We start from the raw sequence: 27,215 nt of genomic DNA on the forward strand, positions 1-27,215 counted from the left end.
AAGCACAGCAGCCTGAAAACCTAAGTTCTAAAGAAACTCCAGACATGCAGAGAAAACAGATGTAGGTTTGTTCTGTATGTGTCATTAGAAAACAACAACAAAAAACACCAACAGGCTAGCCAAAATGATTTGACAGAGCTCTTAAAAAACAGACACCATTCAGTCAGAGGAAGAAATGGTTTTGTATCTTACCATTTGCCCAAAGATGTCATAACATTTTCTCCAGGGGGATAGTCAATTCCTTGAAAATAACAGGGGCATTCATTTCTGGAGTAGAGGAAAAAAAACCCACATAACTGTGATTAACTCAAATTGAAGGAAGAAAAAAATTCCCACTGACTTAATTGCTGTTCAAAGTTCAACTGGCTACTTTGTTGGTTTTGATGATGTTTTTTGGTTAGGTGGGTGGGGTTTTGGGGGGTTGGTTGTTTTTTTTAAATACAGGAAATTGATCTCAGTAACTACTGATACATACTGTCATATAATTTGAGCGCATTCCAAACCAAATAAGTAACAAAGAAGAACCTCTACATTACAATTGACACCTTTTGTATCTCTTATATGCCAAAACCCAGACAATATGTAACAACTAGCTTTGGTGTGATGTTGGATGAGTCTCAGTACTACAGAAGAGCTGTTTTTGATCAACATACGGGTTCTGTATAACTCTAAGATCCCACCAAGTTTACAGATGAATAATATCTACAAGGTTACATGTTTATAGCTTTTCACTGACTTGAAATACAGTGGTCTAAAATACCGAGTGTGACTATTAGAACTGCAACTTTACCTACCTCTGTACACATCGTTCAGTCTTGGAATTCAAATACATTCCAGAGGGACAAGCACAGCCTTCAACACAATCACTGCTGCACGTCTCTGGCACAGACAGTGCTTGGCAGGTTCTGCCACAGGTAGATACACAAATACTGTACTCCTTTGTATCTTCACATGAAAGAGCTGTCCAAATGAAACAAAGCTCTCAAATTACAGTGCAAGAGACTCAAGTACCTCCCAACAGTTTTCTGATAAACATCTCTATTCTTTCATTCCCAATCACATTAAATTCCACTAAAATTGCTATCTTGGCACTATGCTGTGTAAACTACACGGATGTAAATCTGCAGTAATAACAAGTACAATGAAGTCTGCACAGTTAATCCAGATTTACACTGGGGAAACTGAACAGTTGAAGCTTTTTTTCTTCTGACTCTGAAAACACTTGGCTGTCGTGCATGGGGCTTTGGGAAATGGACAGCATCTTGAAGAAAACGTTAAAAGCAATAAATAAAATGTGTGTACTTTGCAGATGTTGCACAACACCATCTTTTCTTTTATGTATGTATTCTATAAAGCTCTAAATAAAAAAAGATCTGAAGTTCTTGAAATAATAAAGATTCACATATTTTAAACCTGACAAGTGTGACTTTTAAAAACTACTCTAATAAAACTATACTTCTAAAAAAGTAAAATAAAATTAAATGGTTTGAACGATTCATTCAGTCATAGTGGACACAGCCATTCATGCCATAATGGCTGCAAGCAAGCTAGTCTTTTTAGATGTACACACAGGTACTCCAGCTTGAGGTACTTAAGCTGGCCCAACTTTCCAAAATCCTCTTTATCATGCATTACAACAAGAATAATTACATGATGTGATAGAAACTACCAGACGTTACATTCCTGAATGTTCCTTAGAAAAGATTTTCAGCCCTGTTTATGGAGTCAAACCTATTGAAACATCAGGGGTGTCAGTTTAGGGTTGTTTTATAGGGTTTACAATTCTATAATTAAAAAAAAAAAAACAACAAACCCAAACGTGAGGGCACTACGTGTTTTATCAATATCTTTTGCATCACTGAAATTCATATAAACTAAAGAATTTAATATTATCGCACTCTATAAGGAATAATCCTCTGAAGACACTGGTACTAATTCTGTCTTGACAAAAAAAGAACCTTGCCCTGTACACAAATGATCGTGCTAGAATTAATCCTCCTCTCATTTAGAAGATTATATCAATTTATTTTTATTTTCTGATTGTCATTCTAAAGTCCTCAAACAGTAATTATTTAAGACTAGAAGTGAAAGGCAACTCACCACAGTCTGGGACACCTCCTCTGAAATCTATCACAACTCCAAATCTTCGGCAATGATGAGCATAATGGGCCAGAGCAGAGCAGAAACAACTCTGTCCACATTTGCAAGTGTCTCTTCTGCACTGCTCAAAATAGGGAACGGGACTCAAATAGGGGTAGCACGGAGCAAAAAGTTCTTTCGTAAGGATGCTACAAGCTTCCGCTGCATAAGACGCTATACAAAAAACAGATTAAACACTGTTTCAGTGACAGAGTTTTAAAAAGACTTCGAATAAAAAGTGTCTTCTATACAATGCAACTGACGATGATTATATACTATTGCCATATATATCCTTCTGTCTTTAACACCTACATAACTGTACGGAAGGACAGAAAAGTTAGCTGCTCATAGTTTTGAACTTGTTCTGGGAATGATTTTCAGGTATTTGGAAAAAACTTTACAATAGGCAGACAGTGCCTACATGTAGTCTCCTATCTATAAACTGATTCATGGCTGTGGGTTAGGCAGCAGATGCTACACACCACTCAATGCCTTTCATAAACTGAAGAGAGATGTAATCCTGTGGTGTTTAAGTCATTCCCAGTAACTTACTTCAATAGGTCAGTATTTTAAAGAATAATCTGTTGTTACCCATTGTTTCAGTTGCATAAGGCTGCAACCACACCCAGAGCTGCTAGGTTGGGGTAGCACTATCACACAGGAGAACAAGAGCAGTATCAAATAGGTACGTGAGAAGCACCAAACAAAGCACTCATCTGAATATCTGAATTCTGAATGCATTAAATAATTGTTCAATAGTGGTCAAAAATATGTTATATTAGCACACCCAAAAAGAGATAAATTTTTATTTCCCACAAAATAAGAGAGATGCATAAACTAGGACTTCAAAATTCCTTTTCCAGAGTTTCTGACTTCCTGTACAGGCCACTTTTGTCTACATTCATGTCCAGACCCACTATCAAGAATGCAGCTTCTTAGTGCTGCATATTATGTAAATACTTAGAAGACAGGATGACGTAGCAGGAGACATAATGATTTCTTAGCACTGCTGAAATTACAGACAAAACCTTAATCAATATTTTACCTCTGTATCTTGCCTAAAAGCGTATAGAGTCCAAGACAAGTGGTAGAAACTGTGAAATGGATACAACTGATGATCTACAAAGGTCATCATTATTAAAGGATATCTTAGTGACCATCTGTGATCCTCATGGCATCAGCCACTAGCCTCATTCCCCAACTGTAGACTTTCAGCTGAATGTAAAGGCTGGCAGTGCATAAGTATCTTTCTCCTACTCATTCTCCTTCACAGCAGACAACTAAATCAAATGTTTAATTTGTTCCGTATTTTCAAAAATTATTACTGCAATATTTTTGAGTCTCCATCTTAACTAATCACCAATATTAGACATACCACAAACCTTTAACGCATGTGTAGCTTTACACATTGTAATTGCATACCAGAAATAAAAAGGGAGCATTGCAAGTGCCTCTGCAAGTATGAGAAAATACTTAAACAATACTCTACATGATTTGTCAGGGGATCGAGTTCAACAAATGCTACCTGTAAGTATTCATTTTTTCAGTGGGTAGGACTGGTTATTACTTTACCTGATCCAACTAGGATAATCAGCACAGATTTAATAAGTAGAAATGCATTTGTCAATAACAATTGACCTTCACTGCCCACCTGCCTGCAGATGAATATCACAGGGATCCATTTGCGAACTATCATGCACAAGAATGCATGCCGATGAAGTTTTCCATGTGTTTCCAAACAGCTCTGGGGTGCTTTCAGTTACTCCAACTGGAGATCTTTTACAAAACAGAAGTCAGTCACAAAAGATACACTGAATTTACAGAATGGTTTCAGTTTTACCACACCCTTCACAAGAACTGATTTTAGCTCCCCTTCCACTGTTCTATATTCTCAGGCACTCTCCCATAAAGCACTGCCAGCTTAAGTTTCAGGACTCCTCTTCCTTCCAGGCAAAGGCCCAGAATAGAAGGAGAAATATCTGCTCTAGAGCCATTAGATACTCCATAAGGAAGGACAGATGAAAACAGATGAAGTTCCATTTTCACAAAACAGGAGGGAGCACCACTGTCATGAAAGCCTGCACTCTCATTCATCATTGAGGAGGCAGAAGTATATCTGATCCATTTTTATCTCTCCTCTACCTACAATTTCCTGTCTGTTCCTGGGTAGCTGACTTCCCAGGTTCTCTAGTCCCTGCAAGAAAGAAGAAGGAAGAGAAATCCAAGAGTTCAGAGATATAACTCCAAAAGCAATTGGATAGATATCCATGAGGCCCAGGTAAGTAGAGGCGCAGCAGAAGCTGAAAGATAGAAAGACTTTGATCAAATTAACCAAGGCATATTAATATTGTATAGGGAGAATGACTGAAACAGTGCATTTAAATATGGGATGTGACACCCCAGGGAAAAGATTGTGTTAGGCATACAACCAGCAGTATTACTTCTGGCAAAGTAGCTGGGGTGGAGGTATTGCAAAGGACACCACCGTCTATGGTAAGTCTCCCAAACCTGGTGTGGATCAGGTGTTTTGTGTACGTGTCAAGACACTTGCACATTATGGTTGGTGTCATGTCTCGGCACAATTCGTAAGTTCCTGTAGTTTAAGGGCTTTATTCACAAACATCAACTATTGAAAAAGTCCAAACATCGTCATTAAAAATACACTACAAAACTTACTTGCTTCAAACAGAGAAATAAGTCAAGTAGTTTTACATAAATAATATCTCTTGAGATCCTGTATCATATTTTCCTAGTCTCATTATAAACAATATTCTGATAATGCTTTTTAATCTTTAAGATAAAAATTGTTCAAAAATCCACTAGAATGTGTGTGTGTTTTTAAATGGGAACTATTATGGAAAGCTTTCTCATTTTTCTATTAGTTTCAATTTTAAAAATTCCAACTCTTGAGAGAAGATGTTCTCCTACTTTTTTTTTTCCCCCTTGGTCAAAGAAATATTCTGTCATGCTCTAAATTCATGTTCTCCTTCTCCTACTTCCATTAGGCTATTCGATGCCCTGGAAGCCAATTTTCTTCAGTATCTATAAGGAAACATGCTGCAAAGCAGCTGGACAAACAGCAATCTTGACTGTAGTGCTCAGGCAGCTTGAATCACCTTTTGCTGCATTACAACAAAGTGAAGCTCAGGCAACAGCCAATTCTTGTTGCTGGCCTGCAGACACTGAACAACAGAGGCTCTGTCAGAGAGAGCAGATCAGAACTTGCAGCAGAAAATAAGAGCTGGAGAGAGATAAAGAGGCTTGCAGGAAGGCAGAAAGTCCCTTATATAGGTCACTCCATATTTTGGACAAAACTTTTCAGATAAACTAGCACTTATGAGTCATATATATTTTACTGTATTTTTATATAAAAATATTTTAAGCAAAACCTGGCTTGATCTCCTATAGTTGAAGTTACAGATTTTCTGTTAGCAAACTAAAACCTCCTACCTATTGCACTAAAACAAAACTTCAAAATAAACTATTCTTGGTATCTATCCATTCAGCTTCAGTACACACTTCAGCTACCAATCTAACTGTAGATATTCATATACTGGCAAATAAAAATCTTGCAGCTATTCATACAAAAAGTCATCCTCCATATTTCCATTGAAGGTTCCACAAAGGCCCACAGTATCATCTTTCCACCGTCCGTCAGCTTGAAGATAAAGCCTCAGTCCTTCTCTGTCATACAGTATCTGTAATCCAATATGTGTCTTCACTTGAAGAAATAGAGAGGAGAGTTTCCGTATTTCAAATAACTCTGAGTAAAAACAGAGATTGTTGAAAGGCAAAGGAAACCTGCTTGTAGTTTGCATTTTGTTTCTTGTCATTTCACTGTTTGTGTTGTATATTATTTTTATGTAAGTTACATTTTTTCCCATTAAGGCCCTATTTTCCCCAATCATTGATTTCTCATGCAAGGTTACACCAATTCAGACTTTAAAGAAAACAAGAAACTTACGACAATCACCACACTTTTAAAAAATGCAGAGTTCACTGGAATATTCATAAAGGTTCAATTTAAAGATACAAACATTGCAGACCATTTATTTTAGACAACCTCATCCAAACACCACCAATGTGCTTCCTGTATTAAAGCCTTTTTTGGGAAATTCCCAAAGAGCCAAGGCCCCACAGACATCAAAATGGACTAATGATTTGCTTATAAAACTCTCACTGAAGCTAACACTGAATCTCACAGAACACAGTCATGTATTCATATGTGGAATACTTGCTAATATCTTCCAGGGAGGGAGAGATTTAAAAACTCACCGAAGCAAAAAGAAGCAAAAAATTTTTGCCAGAAAATCTGTAGCTTATCTGCAAGGGGAAAGAGGGCTCCTTCTATTTATATTTACTTGAGTTGCTTACAAAAAAGTAAAAAGAAATTATCCAGCCAAGAATCAGAGAAAAGAATTTCCCCTTAGAAAAGAACTAACCAAACTGGTAAATGTGAGGGATGGCATTTGGACTTCAGAGACAGAACATAATCAATCTTAACATAGACACTAGCCCAATACAGTTACTGTATAACTTCTACCATCAGCAGCTAATTTGTGAAACATTTAATAAGAAATTAAAAATGTTGATATTAACAATATACCACTTAACTTCAGTATGTTAGCAATATGGACAGTATCACAACATACACATATGCCATTAAAATACTGCTTTAGTGCTTGATAGGAGTTAAATGCTCACATATTATTCCTTACCATCTGCATAAGGCAGGTTAATTTTGTATTGGTCATAGACCAAAACATCTCCTGATTGAGTCAGAGTCACTTGCCTCTTGGGGTCCTGCTTAAGAATAAGGCTGATTGATTGGATACATGATCCATCCTGGTTCTACAAGTAAGAGCAAAACAATTTTTTTAAAAAATAAAATATTTAAGTAGGATGAATGTTAAATAAGAGTTTGAGTAAAGCTATAATTAGTGGGGAATTAAAAATTTTCAGTTGTCTTGCTTCTTAGCTAGCTGAGTGCCCTTGGAAAACATATATCTTTACAGCTAAGTAAGAAAACTTAGTTATTTTGAATGATTTCACATGTGTGTTTAAATATAACTCTAATCTGTTATGCAAATACAGCTCAAAAGTGGGATTTGGAAAGAGAAACTTAAACAACTCTCAAAATAGCCTAGTACAAAGACACCTGCAATTCATGAGACCCCGTGATTAAAGACCCACTGAGGCTGAGTGAATGCTCACAAACAAGGCTGCATTGTCCACATAGCAGTGCACAGAAATCAGTATTTGTACTTTAAAGTGTTCTGATATACCCAGGTTCTTTTAAAGCATATTTAAGATATAAAATTCTTTTAAAGGCAAACAATAATGAAAGATAGAAGCATCTTGTGAATCATTATTTAAAACAGCATTCAAGTTCATTGTTTCTGAGAGGAGTTGTGGTGTATGTTCATATGCTCCCTGGATGAATATTGATGAAAGAAAGGCAGCATTGTGTCAGCATACAGTATCATGACATCCAACCAGTCCGACTTGCTTATTTTGTTACTACCAGTCCTTATTCTTATTTCTGTTTTGGTTCTCTAAGTCAAAACAATATATAGAAAAAACATGAAAAGGAATATTGCATTTCAGTCTGGATGAAACATAATCCAAAGAAATCCTAGATCAACCTCATTTACCTCACTCTACAGTGGAACTTAATTGTCAACAATACCAAAAGCAGCTAATTGACTGAAATCCTAAAAAAAGTATTGAGACTCATGTGCTAGAGTTTTACCATATAAAGAAGCTACATGCCCTACACAAGAAAATTTCACAACAGCTTAAATATCAAGAATTGAATTCAAGTCAACTATAGTACAACACTTGCTCTGTATTAGTTAGGCTGGCTTTTTTTTCCATTCATGATGCTGGTATATAATTTTCAAGTTTCTAAGGAACTCATTAGGGCCTATGCTGATATATAGACAAAGTTGTTTTTAAACCTTCAGCCATTTTTTTAAACTTTAATTACTTTTAAAGGTAGATGATTCCAATGCAAGACATGAAAGCCCACACGGCCTGTACTTTATAAACTTCAGCATGAAGAAATATCCAGACAGAAAAGCCTTTAAGACAGCCTAAGAAAAGTCTTAAAGCAAGTCCTGAAACTGGTTGGTACCTAAATTAAGTCCCAAACTACTTAATATTCCTGCACATTTTATGTTACTGTAGTGATCTTCAACTAGCCACCACACCACGCAGGTAGAAAGGAACACAAGTCTGAGGCCTATTGCATATCAAACATTTTCAACATACCACAGTAACAAGTACACCTGTACTAAATAACATGGCAACTAGCCAGATAGATGATTAACACTAGTCAGTTCCTATCAAAGTTTCCAGGCCAGGACTTCCACCTTTCAGAAAAACTACAGGTACTTTGGCTTTCAAAGCCAGTAAGGAAAGAATGTTCATTAATGCATGCTTATTAGTCACAGAAGATTACCAGATTTTTCTTAATAGAATGAATTTGATCACTGCTGAGTTTTTTAAAAAGAATGTTCTATCTCAGAGAATTAGGTACAGAGGTGAATCGAGACATGACTTGAACTCTACCATGTCAGCATCCTGTAATTCACCTTGATACAGGCTGAAGACATCAGAATCACAGTCCACCTTCTACTTCCTCTTTGCTCTGGGAAGGAATTAAGTTTCTGGCACTCCTGCTATACTCAAATCTCTTTACTATAGCTTCTAAGGCATCAGCTTATTTACATTGGCTTAATGGGGCTGGATAAAGTTAAGAGACTGCCTATTCCCTGCCACCTACAGAGGAAAGAGGGAAGCACCCCACTGCTGTTTCTTCTGCTCAGCCTCCTTCACTGCATGACCTCATAACAGTTTAAAAAGTATTCAAGAACAATGACAAAAATTGGGTCCAGCCACTTTTGGCACACTATTTGTTCATTTTACTCTTATCTTAATTATCCATTTTCAAAGTCTCATAATGTCTTATATATCAAAACATACAAAAACATGTCTGAAATCACTTAGTCAAAGAGCAATCTAGGTCTCACTGGAGGAAATTTCTCATTAATTGGATCTGGGCCTGAGCTGCAGTCCAGAAACATCCAGCAGAGGTGCAGGAGGCTGCACTTTCAGTCCCACTGCCTAGAGTGAAGGCATAACTGATGATGAAATACTGAAATGTTAAGCATCTTCAGTGCTGAAAGAGGCACTGAACAAGATTTAGTAAAAAGACCCCTACCTTTGGATAGTCGCACTAACAGCAAAATTACTGTGAATAGCACCATTCACAGTGCAAACAGATTAGGATGTTCAGTTTAAAGATTTACACTTTTATCCAACTCTCACTGACTTTCACTGGGATTTGCCTAACACATGGCAAATGTTGCCCTACTCATTGAAAACAATTACTGGAGCTGTAAGGATCTCTGAACGCTAGCACATGGCTTTGACAGATGCTGAACTAGCACAGAGCAGATCATTTGTCAGTCCTTCAAGTACCACGGACGCACAAGTACACACAGTGGTGTGTACAAACTACATGGAGAATTTCTCCATGTCTAAATAATAGTGCAAGAGCGATCTTTCACCAACAGTTGAAATGATAAAATGAAACTCGAAAATAGCAAATTATAAAAATAACTGCAGATATTTCATCAGGTCAACCAGCTCTTTTGGACTGATAGTGAAGACAGACATATACATTGTGAAGCCATGCTCTTGTAGCTTATCTTGCTGTCTTGCCTCTTTACTAAGAAATTAGGTTTCTGTTGATATAGAGAACAAACTGCTTATTGCTTCATGATTGTCTCTCTGTAACCTTATGTACCAAGGACTGGTGTTTGTCAAGGATTAAGCCTGTCAGAGACTGGTACTTGGGAGTGATGAGCAAGAAGGAACCATGAGCGATCACAAAACTTAATTAAATGTTTGATGAATTTATGATCTTGTTGAGAAGGCATAAGTAGAGGCCTTGCTTGAATAGATAGGGCTGGAAAAGATAAGAACTCCTGCCTTTGTTCTCGTCCTTGTAGATAATTTAGCTTAAACTAGCCATATGGTTCTACACCACTAATGAAAACTTAGATAATAAGAGCACTAACAAGCACTGATGTATCAAAACATGTAAAAGACCATACTGCGCAGAATCACCTGAGGAGGGTCAAATAGCAGACAAGTGAGGAAGACTATGGAAGACCACCAGAGGACTCCTGAAGACCACCAGAGACCTTCAATGCGCCTGCGTAAAGGACATTTTCATATGCTAATAGTTTCCTGGAAAACTAATTAATAACATTTCTCGGAAATCTAGTGAATATGTAAGTAGAACATGTACTTAACCTGCACAATTAGACCCGACAGTGTGCACAATAGGTGGAGCGATCCCCCATGCATCCAGCGCTGCCAATAAAGAATACCTGCTTAATAGTTAATCAAGCTATTGTGTTAGTTTCTTTGAATCACTGTGCATATCATTCAGCAACAGTAGCTACATATAGACAATTTTGTTGACCTTTTAAGAAGCTGAAAATAAAAGAAAATAAAAGAATAAGCATAGGGGACCTGAGACAAGAGAACAACCCACCATAGTATATACATTACTACACAATATTGACAAAGGTTTATTATTCCTTCATGCTGAAGCTAAAGGTGAAATTCTGCCTGACAATTATTCTCTGTTCCAATGAACTGTTTCTTTCACAGCACTATCCCTGCCAACTTTCAGCAGGTGTTTTCACAGGAATGGCCATTTCTCTCACTAAACACTTAAAAAAGATTTCTATGTTCAGAAGACCTTCTCATTATACAAACTACAAAGCCAGTGAGGTTGTCACTGAAACTCAGATAAGGTTAAGCTGTGCAGATCACTTGACTGATTCTCCTTCCAAAAAGTGCTTAAACAAAGTTTCACATCATTTTGAAATAACTTGTTGTCTGATGACTGTGTATGTCACCAACTCTAAGGCTCTAGATGACTGGATTCTTTGTGATTCAGAGAGCTAAAAATCTCCCTAAGTATTTTCTTTCTACATTTTTTAATCTACTTGAATGAGATGGGACTGATAAGTTGTTGTTTTTTAAAATAAGCACATAAAATCTCAAACCATCAGGAAATATGAGATACTGCACTACAAATCTTTTAGCTTCCCATTTCAATTCATTAATTTTTATAAACGGGAACAAGCTAATGGATGGTGCCTAGGGAACTGTAAAGCAGCACTTCTACCAAGTGGTACCAGCTAGCTGATAGTTAAGACAGTTGAATAGCTGCACTGAAGCCCCACATTCTTTCATTAATAGTACACAAACTGTTCTCACTGCCCTCTCACCACTTGTACATTGATAATTAAATTAGCAGCATGAAGCCCTGCAACACACCACATAAACCTCTGATCACCCAGTTAGTGTCCAGAATGCTTCACTCAAACCTCTGTAAAAGGCTGTATCTATTAGGGACTGATCAGGTTAGTTTTTCTAAAGGCTTGGTGAAATATGAAGCCCAACATGTAGTAAAAGCCAAGAGAATCTATTTGTTCACCTACAAACCACTTGGACACAGAGACACATTAAGCAAAGTCCCTAAGTCAGGGTGAAGAAGATACAAGAATTACTGCAAGGCTCTTTGCAGTCTCAAAAGTCCTGCAGAAAGCCAACTAATTCAACTATCACTTCCCCCAACAAAAGTATCACCACAACAACTAAACTGAAAGGCACATTTCTGTCTTTTGCAGAGATAAGTGTTCTGTAACACAAAAGGGAATGAGACCCACAATACATATTCTGCACATTGCCAGAGCAGATATTTGCTCCAGACCTCTGTTGTCCATTGACAGGCTTTTCAACAGGTCAGGGTGAAAGGTATCTCACTGTGGGCTTCCACAAAAAGTCAATCATGCCTCAACTTTTATTCGATAAAAAAGCTGCCTACAGTGGTTTTTTGGGGATCCCCTTTGCTTATCTTCAACCATATAGTACAGGACACAACTTCAATATACAACCACCTTCCTCAAGCTTCTTTGACTCTGAGAATATTATGTTGACTAAACAGACTTATGCCTATGTTGAATGCCTACATTTATCTTTTGTTTCTCAGCTATTCTATTTTTTTTTCTTCTAGATGATGATATGAACCTAGTCGATGACTCGGGATCCCAAGGTCAGCACAGAATGAAGCCAGCTAAACTCAATGAAATCAGAATAAGCTAAGTGAAACGTGCACTTGAAGTGGGAAATTGTAGCAATGATCAGATATATTGCATCTTGAAACAGTCTCAATCTTCCTACCAACAGGAAATAACTGGCTGGATCACCAGATTCTTCCCAAGCCAAACAACAATGCACACAGAAGTAAAAGCCTAGAAGTTTTTTTAACATGCATGTTCTTGCCAAGATGTCATTTCATAGCCCCCACTGTAACTCTTCTACCTCAAGGAGCTCGAGGCTATTAAGAGCATAGCAAAGCAGTCATATTCACAACACAAGAATCCACTTGTTCAACACTGGTAACTTCTATGCCCTGTCACATAACTTCACCTGATGTCCTGGTGCACTTCTCCTAAGAACCATAGAAGAGATAGTAGGACATTTCCTTGCAAATCATCCACTTGGAAAATATATTTGGTCTCTACCTAGTGAAGCTATTTTTCTTGCCTCTCAACTTTTATCACTGAGATGAGAAAGGGACTCCATGTGCTCAGTCTCCCATCTCTTACCTGGATTGCAAATAAATCATTTCTATTGTAATAAACTTGTCAATGCCGCTTTAATATGACTTCCTTCTGCTTAAAGGTCTTTTCTGTCACATAGAGAAGTAGGTTTTAATGCACAAGGACAGAAAGACTTTACTGAAATATGTCTTTAGAAAGTGTGGCATGACAACTAATATGACTATTTTTCTTCTCAGGGAAATCTCAAATGCACAAACAATATAAGCTCCAGAGAACAATGAATGCAATCATTAGTTTAAAAGGACTTAGAGAATCACACATTTATTTAGAACACAAAGGAAAACTAGTATAATTAAGTATAAGTAGTTACCTCCACAGAAGTAAAAAGTAATGGTGCTAAACCTGATTTTATGTGAAGTATGTAACTGCAGCAATATCGAAGCTCATCATGCTAAGAACTAAAATTCGGGCCTGACATACTGTATATGGTCTAGAAATACAGCAAAGAGTCAAGTTTAAGTCTATATACACTTCAAATATCCGTACAGTTGCTCCTAGGTAAAAATTGTTACCAAGACCATTGTAGACAGAACATAAATCTGACCAAGATATAAAGTTTAACATCTTGCTCCTACAGCAAGTCCAGCAGCTTAATAAGTAGGCATCCACAGGAGCATTGTGACCCTAATACAGATGTGGGCCAAATTCTGAGTTCTACATATGCACATAAGGGCAAAGTCAGTGAGAAAAGCCCAACTGCAGAAGACAGCTCAACTCAGTCAACTACACTTCTCACACCACCTATATATGTCTAAGGTCTATTCTAACTTGCCTTAACTTCCTCAAAATTACAAGACCTATCAAGACTGTAGTAAGAATGAAATGCTGTAGTGAAAATCTTACCAGTGTTCTATACCTCACACATACAACATTATAATACATGCTCAGAAATCCATGTACACAACAACAAAGGAAAGAGAATGGGTCTTGGACATAAAGCAGATTAAGTATTTAGTGACTTCTGTGTCCAGTATCATAAACTTTCAAATATGAAGTAGGAGCACCCTTAGTATCAGCTACATATATGCACATGCATGTTTGGTTGAAATTATACAACTTAACAACACAGATGCATACATATACCCATATCCGAAAGAGCTGTCCCAAAAGCTATCCGAAGTTTTTCATATTGATGTAAGTAAAAGTGAATTTCAAGCTGCAAGAAAAAAGCTGAAAGAGAAATCTATATTCAAGGCACAAAAAAGTCATTCTTCCTTCAAGCAGTAATAAACAGTAGGCTTCTTTTCTGCTGGCTGCAAATCCACAAAGATGGACTTAGAAAGCTCAAGACAACAAGTCATCATCCAGGGTTTGTTGCATGAACCACCACATGCTACTGAATGAACTCAGTGAACACTGAATCAGAACGCTAGCATAATCTTTCCTATTTACCGCAAGCAAACATGACAATTTCTGTACAGACTTCCTCTGCACTGTTGCTGAACAACTATTTCATCATTAAGGAAAGTTGTTGTTACTGATTAATTTAAATATATTCAATTGCAGGTGCCTTTTTTTTTTTTTTAATACTTCCCCTCCCCAATTAATAAACCCTTCAGGATATTACAAGAAAGTTCTAAGCCTTACCTGTCCACAAGGAGCATTTTGCAAGGATATGGTAAACACCCCAGATGTACGGCTTTTTGCTAGAATATATTGGCAGGTAGCTTGGAAAGTGTATTTGCGCCCATCAAAGGTCATGAAATGAATGTCTCCTGAAACCGAGCATTCAGCTGACAAACAACAAATAATGTATTTAAGTATGTAGAAAAGTCAGTGTACTCTCAACAGTTATTACTGCTGTAGAGTTCATACACTCTGATACATGCTGTAATTTATAAAATTGTATTCATATTATAACCAGGTACTAGGAACTCTGTTAGGAACTGAACCTTACCCTTGCTTTTGTTATGGAGTTCTTACCTAATGCCAGGTCAGGATACCCAAACAATTCTTCCCCCAAAAGGAGGCAATAATATGTGTGATCCTTACATTCTGGGTATTTGATCTGTGGCTCCAAAAACTGATTTGCAGAAACATTAAGCACTTCCACAGTTAACTGGTAACTCTGAGACCAGCGCTTGAATCTATTGGCAGCTTTAAGAACCTTGAGGCCATGGGTACCTTTAACATGCAAAATCCTTTTGGCCTTAATCTCTATAGTTGAGCTGCCTATCTGTGAAGCGAGAATAACATCCCTCATTCCACAGACATACTGTGAAAATAATTAACTGATATTTGTACAATACCTAGATACTACACCACTAACTAGCAATACTGAGGTGGGGGGGCGGAGGTGGGGGGGGGTAATCTTGCCATAAGTCTGTCAAGTGAAGACTGCAGAGAAACATTTAGTTGAATGACAAGAATGACCAGGTAGTGTCATCTACCAAAGACATTATGGTGATGTATAGGGAGACAAATTACTGTGCTAAGCTGAAAGGCAGACGCCTGCTGTTCAGACCATTTTAATATTTAATCTACTGTGTGTAGGTGCATTTATATTTAGATAGAAATAAAAATACAAAGTATATAGTGAAATATCACATTAAGATCTAACAGTAATATTTCACTCCAAGAAAAATTTCAGTTATTAAGTTTTCAAGACTTTCACATACCTGGACATGTAAGATTTGTACAAATCCACTTTCCTCCAGTGCAAGTGCTGAAATAAAAACAAAAAGATTTCATACTTTTTTTTTTTTGGTGAAGTATATATGGCTGTCCCTCAGTTGTTCTTCCTGGATTCCTTCTCTATGAAATGAGCACCAAGTGTCTCGAGTCTCACAAAAGGGTGCAACAGAGCTATGACAGTCACTAGAATGCCTGGAAGCTGTAGCAAGAACTTGTCACGAGGATATGCTCAGGTGAAATTTCATCCACGCATCCAGTAACATTCTTCTTTCTTTTTAGCTCCTTGATAACGATTATAAAAAGTTAAGGATGACTAAAATTGAGAATAAACACAAACAATTTGAATCTTATTACTTTAAAAAAAATAGAAGTGTTGTGAAGAAGTTCCACATCTGCAAGCTCACTGGTTTTCTTCAATTAAGTTGATCCAATAAAAGGCATTATCTCTTCCTACAAACTTTTCTTTTATAAAATTAACTTAGAAATTCCCAAAACAGCAGCTTAGTGTCATAATGACATTAGGCTCTGTGTCCAAGTGAGACAACACAAACAGGAGACAAAGTAAAGTCAAAGTAATTCTCCTGTTAAGATTTTGAATTCTAGATTCCTTTTAGTTTGAGGCAGAGTTCAAGGTGAAAAGAATACTAAACATCACAGTATTCTCTGCAATATGTGTCATTTGCTCTTATTCCACATTAATAGCTCTATAGCTTCTTTTATCTTTCCCTTCGTTGGAAAACATATAGAGAACAACGGTTTTTGTATATAGAAACAGTGAGGACTTATCAACTTCATTCAATTTTTAACTGAAATAGGCCTTAAAGAAGTTGTCTCATGACCATGGAAGGATTAAGTCCACAGCATAAAAAGAAAAATTACTAACCAGTTATTACATTCCTCATAAACTACTGAACCCATTTCAAATAAACTTCCATGGTAGTCACAAGGACAGTCCATAGGCTTGACACACAATTCATTTTCATAAATTAAGCCTAGAAGAAATAAAACAGCACCAAAAAAAAATGAAATATCTGTACAGATGGCTGATGGCGCACTAACAAGTAGACCCAAGAACAACATAAATGGTCATGTATGACAATAAACCTCTAGACTATTAAGTAGTCATTTTTACAGAATACACGTGCATTTGAATTACATTAAATAATTTATATTACATGGACCAAGTCCCTAAATTGCTTGAGATACACTAACAATAGTATGAATAACAAGTATTTAATATTGGGTGAGAGGGGGAGGAAACCACCCTCACAAAAAAACCAAAAGCAAACACAAAAACACCAAACCATGCTGCTTTGAGTACCTTTGGCTTCTTTTTTGACACCTTTACAAATCTTTGCCTCTTTGCTTTAAGGCACTGTTTGGTCCTTATTTTACTATAATGGTTTTTTGCCTTTTTTTTTTTTTTTTTTTTTTTTTTTAATTATTCCATTATTAGAGAGCCAGAAGCTAAAAGACTTTACTAGCTTATAAAAGATAAAATATATGACAAAGATGATTATCCTTATGAATCATCAGGGTATGTATAAAAGGCAGGACTTCAAGATCCACGGCATAACTTTCTCTGTCCTCTTTTACATAGAATTATGTACCCAAAGAGAAGCCAATAACAAGGGGAAAACTGGAGACCAAAGTATATTTTAGTAATAAGGGTAAAGTTTTGCTATAGGCCACATTGGTAAATACCTTACTTGCCAGAGCCATACAACAGTGTAAGAATCTCAGTATCAAAACCAGTTTCTGGCCACATGAATGAGTTTTAGTCATGTCACATTTCTGAGCTCTCCTAAGCTCCTGACCTTGCAGACATTCTTCTTCAGAAAAAAAAGGAAAAAAAACCCCACCAAACCGAACAACAAAAAAACCAAACCCCATGACACCACACCACAAAACACCCCAACAGAACAACACACCAAAATTACCCCCAAAGAACCCCATGCAGTAACCACCAGAATCAGGAGGATGGCTGCCCTGTCAACAACAGAGCAAACACCATTTTTAACTCAAATTGTGGAGCCCTATGGCTAGAACACGGATCTGTGTTGAAACCTATTCCCACTTGTTAGAGGAAGAAAAAGGATCTCGTCAGTTATGAGGAAAACAGGGTCATTCACCCACACTCTGTTGGCACTGTGTTTACAAACAGCTCCTGTGAATGCCTTAACCTAGCCAGGCTATATAGTTATGTAAACTTGGGGGAGAACAATCTGAATGTTATATGGAATCAAATAATACGTATTTGAGAAGCAAAACTTGCCATCTGGACAGTAGCACCCATCAATGCAGGGAAGCTCACTGACAATGCACTGTGATTGTTGATGACATGAAACAGGGCAACAGTTGATGCATTCATTGTAGGTCAAGGGTTCAGCACAGGTAATCACTAAAAACCAGAAACAGGTAGAGAAATGAAAAGGTATTGTGCTACTGCCTCAGGGCTTAAATGGATCGCACATGTTTCTTTCAGGTATTTACTTTTTGGTATGTCAGTTGATTATCTGTTGTCTAGATCAATGAAACAATAACTTTCATAACACACACACAGAGAATATACATACATTCGTATTCTGTCCATTAAAGGTGCATTGAGAAGTAATAATCTTAAGTTACACCAAAGAACACTCAGGGAAACTTTCTCACAGCAGAGCTACTTAGATACTCAGACCAGCAAAAGAACTGACAGAACATCCATTAAACATTTTTGGAAACATGGGGCAAATCTTCTGTCAGGAATGACAAAGCCATTTTGGCCCTGTGTTCCAGACAAGCAGAAAAATTAGATGATCTCTTTCAAGCTTACCTTCTGTGACTTCCAAGATGAAGACTTATACAAGTGTAATTCGAATTTATTTTTAACACTCATGACACACATTTTATGTATCAGAAAGCCATGAAGACTTTGACAATATTTGAAAGAGTAGCTCTATGAAAATACAAATGGTTAATCACCTTCAAGAATCTCTGATGTTTTAGTGAGAAGGTTCTTAAAACATATCCTAATAAGCTTAGTGCTTTAAATACATTCAGTACAAATCACACATATAAAAAAGAAATTCCATTGCACTTATGTAGGCTTTGACTGAGCCCATAGTTATGCATTCACCAAGAAATATACAAGTTCAAAATTGGTGTAAGCACAAAGAAGTAAAAGTATGAAGAGCACTCTTTTCAAAACACAACTACGAAGCAGTATTTCCAAATATGAAAGCATCTGCATACCACACTGCTGAAAGTGCATTCGCCATCCATGAAGTGGCTTTCCTGCTTGGGCACATGCTCTGGCATATTCAGTTAATGCTCGACACCAAGTTGCATTATCAACTGCTGACCTTACACAAATAGAAATTGACATATTATTTTCTACCTATATTCAAACATGCAATCATAACCTCATGAATGCTCCTGCATTGCATACAACCATGTTCATTGAATCTACTTTAGAACATTATTAAAGTACTGCATTGTTTGGCTAGGTTAAAAGTCTTCAATGGATAAGACGTTCTGCCACACATGAAGATAGGTCATCAATGTATTTGAGACCTGACACCAATTTCCTGAATAAATCCATGAAAGCCAGAGACACAGCAGTATAAATAGACTTGAATAAAGGTCTTGATTTTCACAAAAGGAATAACATCCTTCAGAAAACTCACAAGAAGAAAGTGTAAGATTTCTACCAGTGAGTCACCATGGTACAAGAAATGGAAATAATCTTCTCCTGTCCTGTCTGTTAATTTAACTAGTCAAAACTGCTTGGATAAGGACCATAGCAGGTTGTGAAATGATAGCATAAATTCAAATAGTTACCAAATTCTTCTTTTCATTGAACTAACATATGGCTTGCAGATGCCAAACTAATCTATTCACTATTACTTTTCATTAAGGTTAGAAATACTAATGACTTTGCACATTCAAAAATCAAACAGATGCCATATTCAAGGGAAGGTACACTAACAAATTATGAAAATATCTGGGCCTAATTTTGGTCATCCTTATACCAAAAAAACCAAGAACAACTCCACAGAAATTTCTGGCAGTAAAACTAGAACAAGCGAGAACAGCAAAATAATAACAGAACATTAGAAAAAAACTGATATGCAGAAAAGGACACACATTAGTTCTGTTAACATTTTTCTGTTAACTTTTACAATTCATTCTCATGATAGAAGGACAATATTTTTTATAACAGCTTTGGAATTACCCAAAAACATTCACTTACATGCAAAGATCATTGGTGCAGCTTGCCATAAAAGGAAGAGGACTCACGTATTCATGACATTGTTCAAACGGGGGATGTAAGAGGATATTACACAGAGTATATGCCCTCTGCAATGAACGAGATAGCTGTTGTGAAGAGATGGTTTTCAAAAATAGTCCTAAGCAGAATAGAATACTATGGAAAATCAGAACAGACATCTCAGTCTGTGACTAGGAATCACTTTCCACTGATCAGCTAGAAGCAGCGGCTAGCAACATATTGCTCTCCATACCAGAGTATTCATAACATTGAATCTTTTATCCAAGGTCATACCCGATAGTAGTAAAACATACCCTTTCCCAAGAAAGGCATAGACCATGTTGCAGCTAAGCCCAGACAACCTAAAATAGTCCTCATTTTAGTTAAATTACACAGTAAAAGGCAACAGAAATAAAACATACCTGGCATCAGCTTTAGTTTCAAAGCACTTCATTTCAGGGCTATATCTTGAAAATATTACTTAAAAGGAAAAACTACTTCAATGTGATGGACAAAAGTAACAATAACTTTTTTTTTTAAACACTGGCAAATTAACTGTGCTCTCATTCCATTTTTGCCTGCCTGCTTCTTTCTATCCTTCCTAAGGGAAGGAATGGGAACCAGCTCTAGAATGCACTCCTATTTTACAACTTTTCACTCATTCAGCCCCAGATTCAAACACTTCTATTGGCTGCTATGCAGACAAGATAACATTTGAAAAGATCAAAAATTAAATTATAAACTCATACAGAAGAAAAGTAGGGGGAAAAGGAGGAGACAAGGGAAGCTCTGCCACAGCAACCATTTTAATCCACTTCTTCAAAGAAGAACTGAGAATATTTCCAGCCTCCTTCAAAGTGTTAAGTCAAATTCTCACTCTAATTAGAATCACCAACTACTGTAATAATCCTTTTGTGTTGATCCAAACCTGTAGAGATTCATGGGTTTGTGTCAAGCAGGGTGGTTCATTGAGAAGAGATTTATCCCAATTGGGTGTTCCTTGTGGAGGGTTTTCCTGCCAACTCTCTACGAATTCTGTTACATCATCTGTCAGTTTTCCTAAACAAGACACAGACACACAGAGTCACACAGTGACTTTGAAGAACAACAACATTTCTATAGGGTTTCCCACAGAAACATCTCAATAATCAAAACATCACATTAAGAAGAGAGCACCAAACCCTTCCTACAACTAAATCAGCATCCTTTTACCAAAAAAAAAAACCACCAAAAAACCCCCCCAAAAAACCCCAAAAAACCAAACAAACTTTTAAAAGTGACTATAGTAGGAAGGCTTTAGAATGGCAGAAAGAAGCTTACTCGTGTGATTCAGAAGGATGGGCTTTACGGAGCAGGACTGTGCCTGCCACAGTCTTTGAATGGAAGAAAGGAAAGAAAAGCTAAAGTAAACTGTATATACATAGGTCTATGCTGCTACTTTATGTGAAACTTCCAGATAATCTAAAACCCAAGAAAGATTAAGGCATTCCTGGGTCACTGCAAGGGTACAAAATAATTGTATACATTAACCAAGTAAAGGTGTGACTTTTTCACATAAGTAGAAATGTCCACACTAGCTTTAAACTAGTTAAGAAAGATATTATTTATCATAGACAAGTGGTGACATGGATTACTACTTGGATTACCCACGAATGCATATCTTGCCATGTCTTTCTTACTACTGCTCCCTAAGCTAATCGGATAACGCTAGTATGCAGTGTATTGACTTCTGCTACAATCACAGCTTTATGTGACTGAAATATCCTGAGAAAGGTGAGAAGATACAGGAGAATCTCTGAGGGGAATGAGGACAATGAGCTACTGAACTTGGCATTTAGATTTATTGAGCAAACTATTCAATGGGGCCTAAGAGCTGATATTAGTGCAGGGCTGATGCTTTCTAAAATTGAGTAGCACACTTAAACAACAGAGGATACCTACTACATATTGTACTCTGAGCTCAGAAGTAGTACTCTACAGAAATACCCTAATTTTAAAGAAGGGGAGCAAAGAGTTAAACAGCCCAAAGCAATGATTTCCAGAAGTTTTTATCACCTAACTTGAGATAACTTTCAAGAGGCCTTATTTTTTCCCCTGGTTCTTTTTTATTTTAGAGGTCTTCACTCAGTATTTATTCAAAGCAAAGATTCTTGGAAGTATCTGAAGTTAGTATTTAAGGATCACTGGTCACTTCTGAAAGCGTTAGCATAAATGAGATGCCAGATCAAATGAGATTTGGCAATCCTAATTGATTTGATTTACTAATTAAAATTATCAATTTATTTCCAATAGCAGTATCTCAGGCTTCCACAGGCTCCTATACAAAATTGCTAAGAGGACAGTAAACATTTAAAAGTAGATTTTACCTTTCAAGTCCTAGGAAAATGAAGTGCAAATAGCATTGTAGGTAATGGAGTAAGACAGCTTTTTGTCATGCTTTTTAAAGATCTTCCTCCCCAGAACCTCATCTATATTGAAACTGGCCCTCTTACTAACAATATCATCTACCAGAAGTATTTCTGTATCATATTTTCCCTTTCAAAAGGTGTCCATCTTATATTCAATTAGTATTACCGTTAAAAACTAAGCAAAGTAAGATTCAGTTTACCTGAAAAAACCCTGTATTAACACAAAAGGAAGTATTTTAAATACTCACCATAACTAGTTTCAAGATCATCCTGCAGGACAGCATTATTGTTTCCACACAGTCCATGTGTTTTACCCAGGTACTCTGGTGCCATTTTGATATACACTGCAGACGTACCATCCCAAGCCAGAGTAAAGGCGTACTGGTGCCTGACTAGAAAGTATCCAGCTAGCTTCTGGATGTGTAAGTTTCCAATAATATAAGGTAACTGTACTCTGAGAAATGAGACATAATGAAAAACAAATTTACAAGAGAAAATATGACTATTATAAATAAATTACTTGCTGATTTAATGACTTCCTCGTACATCTGAAAATCTCTGATATAAATATTGAGTAATTCCACTAAAAAAAAAGATGAAATTACAAATAAAAGCAAAAAAATCAAAGGATCAATGTCAATGGTTATGCTTCTTAATACTATGTACCACGCACTTAGGTATCACCTTCCTCAGACACTACTCTGTAGATGGGGAGTAACTATTATAGCTGTGGTCTGGATAGCTTTTTTTAAGCTACCAACAAGTGAGTGATCTAGTTTATATCTCTGTTATCAAATCGGTATCATGAGATCAGTTCCAGTGTAACCAGCATCAGAAACATGAGTGCAATTACCCAAATCCTTTATAGGTGACTTCACTGCTCATCTTAATCTCTTCATCTCCAGAAAAGAATAAACTAATGGACCTTTTGCAGGAGTAAGGAGAAGAATGGCACTCAGGATCATTATTCACCTGCCAAATAAAATTACTAGCATCAAAGTCAAGATTTAAATCAAACTCTTCGTAATCCACATTACACAACTAATACTCCCAATCCCACAATCCTACCCTCGGCATGTGAACAAGTAGTTTGGTCCCACTCTTCCCCAAAAACCTGAGTACAATTAGCACTCTTTTTAGAGCAGTCTTTTCACAGCAGCCAGGTTTTCAAAGTACGCACATCAGTTTCCTTCCAGCTATTTACATTTTGCGCTATAGTAACTGGTAGCCCACATGACATTACAATTAAATTTAAATTACATTCTAGAACCCCATACTGTCATCACAAGCTACTTTTAACTTCTAAATATTAATGCATTACTAGCAATATCAACAACAGCTAAGGTGAACATAGAAGTACAGTCCCCTACCTGAATGGAAAAACTCTGTTCATCTAATTCAGTATGTCTCACAAGGGCATATGTGGATTTCCCAGAAAAATAATAATAGAGTCCATCGAAAGTTTCAAAATTATATTGACCCCATGTTCTGCATATATGATCTCTTTCAGCACCTGTATTATACACTAACAAAAGAACAGTCACTTCAGAAGTACCACTGGTTTTTGGATTCAATCTGTAGTTGAGATATATGTAAGCGGTATGCTGTGAAATATCACCACAGAAAAGAGAGGGAAAAATACTAGGGCACGAAGAAACTTTTAGGCAGAGGGTAGTCATTCTTTTAGCTGTGGGAACCCGAGTACAATCCCAGAAACCTGGTTAGTTCTCTCTCTTTACACACCTGTCTGGCATCTTGGTCCAGTTGCATTGAATCGACTGCAGTTGCAGAGCTCTCTGTAGATACACTCACCTCCATTAAAACATGTCAACAAATCTGGGTGGAAAAAACAAAGCACGTTAAAAATAAATTATGATAGTTTTCATTCTTAAGACCCAGTTTTGTCACCAAATGTAACTTCATGAATGACAGGAGATGCTGGCTTAGCATTTAAACGTTCAGGAGAATCCCACAGGCCTCCACAAACAGGAAACATACTGGAAAAACTTCACCTCAAGAATTACAACCAGATGAAGTAAATCTATTGCTCATTTAGAGAAGCCAATCAAAACAGCTGTGATATCTGTTAGTCTGACACATTTTTTAGTCCCCTGAGCAATGAATAGAGGAAGTGAACAAGTATTACACAACAAAAAAGCATGGTGCCTAAACCCTTATATATAAACTGCTACAAGTAACACTGTATGGGTAAACTCTACCAGGATGACAGCATACTACCCTAGAAACACAAATGTTGATATCGCAGCGGTAAATCTTTCAGCTGCCTGCCCTCTTTCCATCTTACAACTTCCAAGTCTACGAACCACAAACGCTTTCCATAAAGACACAGACCACTGCTCTTGTTTCTAATTTTATTAGAGACAAACTTTTAAGAAAGGAAAAATCTAATGCTTAAGTATAGTAAGCCTACTGTAGAGAAAGCATGCTCCCTAACTTGCAGTGATAGGTTTGGGGGAGGGAGGTGTTGGGGTTTTTTTTACTTTTTTTTTCCCCCTGGGAAGATCCCCATCAAAACCTGACAAAAGTTTTCACAGTCTAAAGAAAGATGTGCACATGCAGAAACAAAGCTTCTTGCTACAAAATTTAGACTCTTTGATTAAATGCTTTTCTAACAGTTGTGATATATTCACTTATTTTGCTAATACTTGATCTTTTAATGTTTAAGTCTCTTTAGGAAAGCATTTGAATTTTAATAATTGAGTATTATTCAATCATAGTAAATTTTGTATTTGGAGAACAGAAACTAGAGATTGTATTTGTTGCAGACAAGCAGACAAGTTGCTCAGAAGAAACTATTTCAGGAAGAGACAGACTGAAGACTCAGACTTCTTGTTTTCTTTACCTTTATAAACACATCATTCTTGGGAAAAAAAAAATCATATATAAGATTATTTTAAGTGCTGTCCTGAAAACCAGAATTCACAAAAAAAGATCTTTTCTCCTATTTCAGTAAAACCCTTGCTTATGAAATATCTAGTTATCAGTAGCATGCATAAAAGTCCTAACATACTGAGATTACCTTCAGGCTTTTGAGAAAGCATTGTTAAAGACGGTTTGAAGCTCTGCTGATGCAGGCAAAATAAAGCCAGGTCCACTTCTGACAATGTGAATAAACTCTACAATTGATTTAGTCTTGACAGAATTAAACTTCAGAGGAAAGCCTTCTAGATTACAGACCACTGTTTTATGGTTTCATGGGTCACACCATCTTTAGGTTTTGTTCTCACTATTGGCATTCACTAAACATACATGTAAAACACCAACATCAAAAGTAGATTCTGAACTACTTTACAGAATGGTCGAAATGTTTTTTTTATAAACTGACTGCAAGGAAACAAATACTTTCTAACAAGTCACAAGTTGATCATTGACATCTTACTGCCATTACATGGATGCTGAACTCTTGATTCCAGCAACAGCAAAATCAATCCATTTCAAAGGGTGTTTTCTCCCTACTTTTTTCTCCCCTCTTCCAGAAGCTCATTTTATTGATGTCTTACCAATACCAGTTTCCTACCAACACCTTTTATAGCACATATTTATTTTGCCATCAATAGAAGCACCATTACAGAAGCCAGTGAGCCATACCCTCTTACTGAAGAGCTTTAAATACACTAAAATAATACAAAAGCAAGCTACATGTGGAGTGTATCCTGTGAGTGTATCCCAGCCAAAAATTACTAAACCTGTTAACAGTCAAAACCAGCGTTTTTAACAAGACTACAAACACTCTCCAGCTTCCTTTTAAGCCCCTACTTTAAACTGAGTAAGACTTCAGTATGCCTCTTAAAAACCTCACCTGGTTTACAACTGTATCTACTACAGAATTGCTTTCAGATGTACACACCAAGTAACTGTGCATCCAACATTTAATTCACATGCAAACTTTTGTCAGAATTCATGGATTGAATGCTGTTAAGACTTTGCCTCTTCTGAGGCTATTGCAAACATCATCACCAGCTGTTTTACCAAAGTGTGGTCAGTGTAGAAGTTTAATGAGGAAAAAGGTCATATTTAAAGTTCATTCTGTTTTGTGAGATCCTAGGAACTTAGAATAAAGAGGCTCTGTGCTAACAACTGGCTATAATGCTAGAATGAGGAAGACTTCGAGAAACCTATGGTGTGCTGTAACTTTAAAAAAAAAAAGTCTAAATGTTCATTTACTTTAGGCCATGTGATTTTACAAAATATTATCTTCAGTTACAAGTTTACAGAACCCTTGCTTACTGAGTTCTGCCAAAATTTGTCAGTACAGTTTATTGGTGGTTATATGGCTGTTTCCATTTGCAAAATCATTATAAATACTAATTACTTATATGATGACTTTTAAAAATATCTGAATGATTAATTTTGATACCTTTGTTTTCAACACATACAAGAACCACCCCTCCCCCACAAAAAAAAAAAGAGGCCATGCTGAAAAGAACAGGGAAGGTAGACCAAGTAAAAGAGAACACCCCTTTGCCTGGATAGCCCACATACAGAGCTCCTTTCTCTGCCTGGCCAGCATTAGTTCAATTTAAAAACTAATGCTAGCACCATGTAGAAAGGTCCCTACTTATTCTGACTAAGACATCTCATTTACATACTCACAGTAACCAATCTTGTCACTAATGCAAAAGCCTTATTCCTCTTGTCATGCAAGGCAGACATTGATCTCTTTCATCTTGAGTGGTGCGAGACCTGTGTAATCAGAGTTTAGATCTCTGTTCTTTGCTTCTCTAAGATTATGCCCTATTGCCTGTCCAGTTACAATGACATGCAATTAGACTGCAAGTCATGTTCCTCTTCGCTGTAGAGGAAGTTAGTCCCCTTTTGATTTTCCAGTTGAACGATTCCCCTTTAAGCATGGCTCAAGTAACCTGCTTCAAGCCACATTTATTCAGATCATGCGCACAGTCAGCTGATCTGGGGACCCTTGCTGTCACTGGGAAGGATCTCCCTTGCTCCCTTTCAGAGAGAAAGGGCATTAGTAAAATCTGAATTGGAAGTCAAATGACTCAATGATGAGCATTTTCCTCTTTATGAAGTTCTCTTCTGTCTGTG

General features: G+C 36.9%; 1 protein-coding gene across 1 annotated transcript in view; it reads right to left on the reverse strand.

The window, feature by feature from the left end:
• OTOG (otogelin) overlaps positions 1-27,215 on the reverse strand; it is a 112,773-nt gene that overhangs the window by 74,998 nt on the left and 10,560 nt on the right. Inside the window, exons 5-21 of the mRNA XM_075047062.1 lie at positions 23,892-23,984; positions 23,519-23,673; positions 23,002-23,120; positions 22,397-22,602; positions 20,669-20,799; positions 19,723-19,829; positions 18,723-18,832; positions 17,761-17,886; positions 16,369-16,477; positions 15,470-15,516; positions 14,439-14,584; positions 6,858-6,990; positions 5,725-5,902; positions 3,791-3,915; positions 2,101-2,313; positions 795-960; positions 193-267 (exon numbers count right to left, since the gene is read on the reverse strand). Coding sequence (XP_074903163.1) covers positions 193-267; positions 795-960; positions 2,101-2,313; positions 3,791-3,915; positions 5,725-5,902; positions 6,858-6,990; positions 14,439-14,584; positions 15,470-15,516; positions 16,369-16,477; positions 17,761-17,886; positions 18,723-18,832; positions 19,723-19,829; positions 20,669-20,799; positions 22,397-22,602; positions 23,002-23,120; positions 23,519-23,673; positions 23,892-23,984 — 2,239 coding nt within the window. The remainder of the gene's footprint in view (positions 1-192; positions 268-794; positions 961-2,100; positions 2,314-3,790; positions 3,916-5,724; positions 5,903-6,857; positions 6,991-14,438; positions 14,585-15,469; positions 15,517-16,368; positions 16,478-17,760; positions 17,887-18,722; positions 18,833-19,722; positions 19,830-20,668; positions 20,800-22,396; positions 22,603-23,001; positions 23,121-23,518; positions 23,674-23,891; positions 23,985-27,215) is intronic.

Source organism: Buteo buteo, chromosome 16 (assembly GCF_964188355.1).
Source record: "Buteo buteo chromosome 16, bButBut1.hap1.1, whole genome shotgun sequence".
NCBI lineage: Eukaryota > Metazoa > Chordata > Aves > Accipitriformes > Accipitridae > Buteo > Buteo buteo.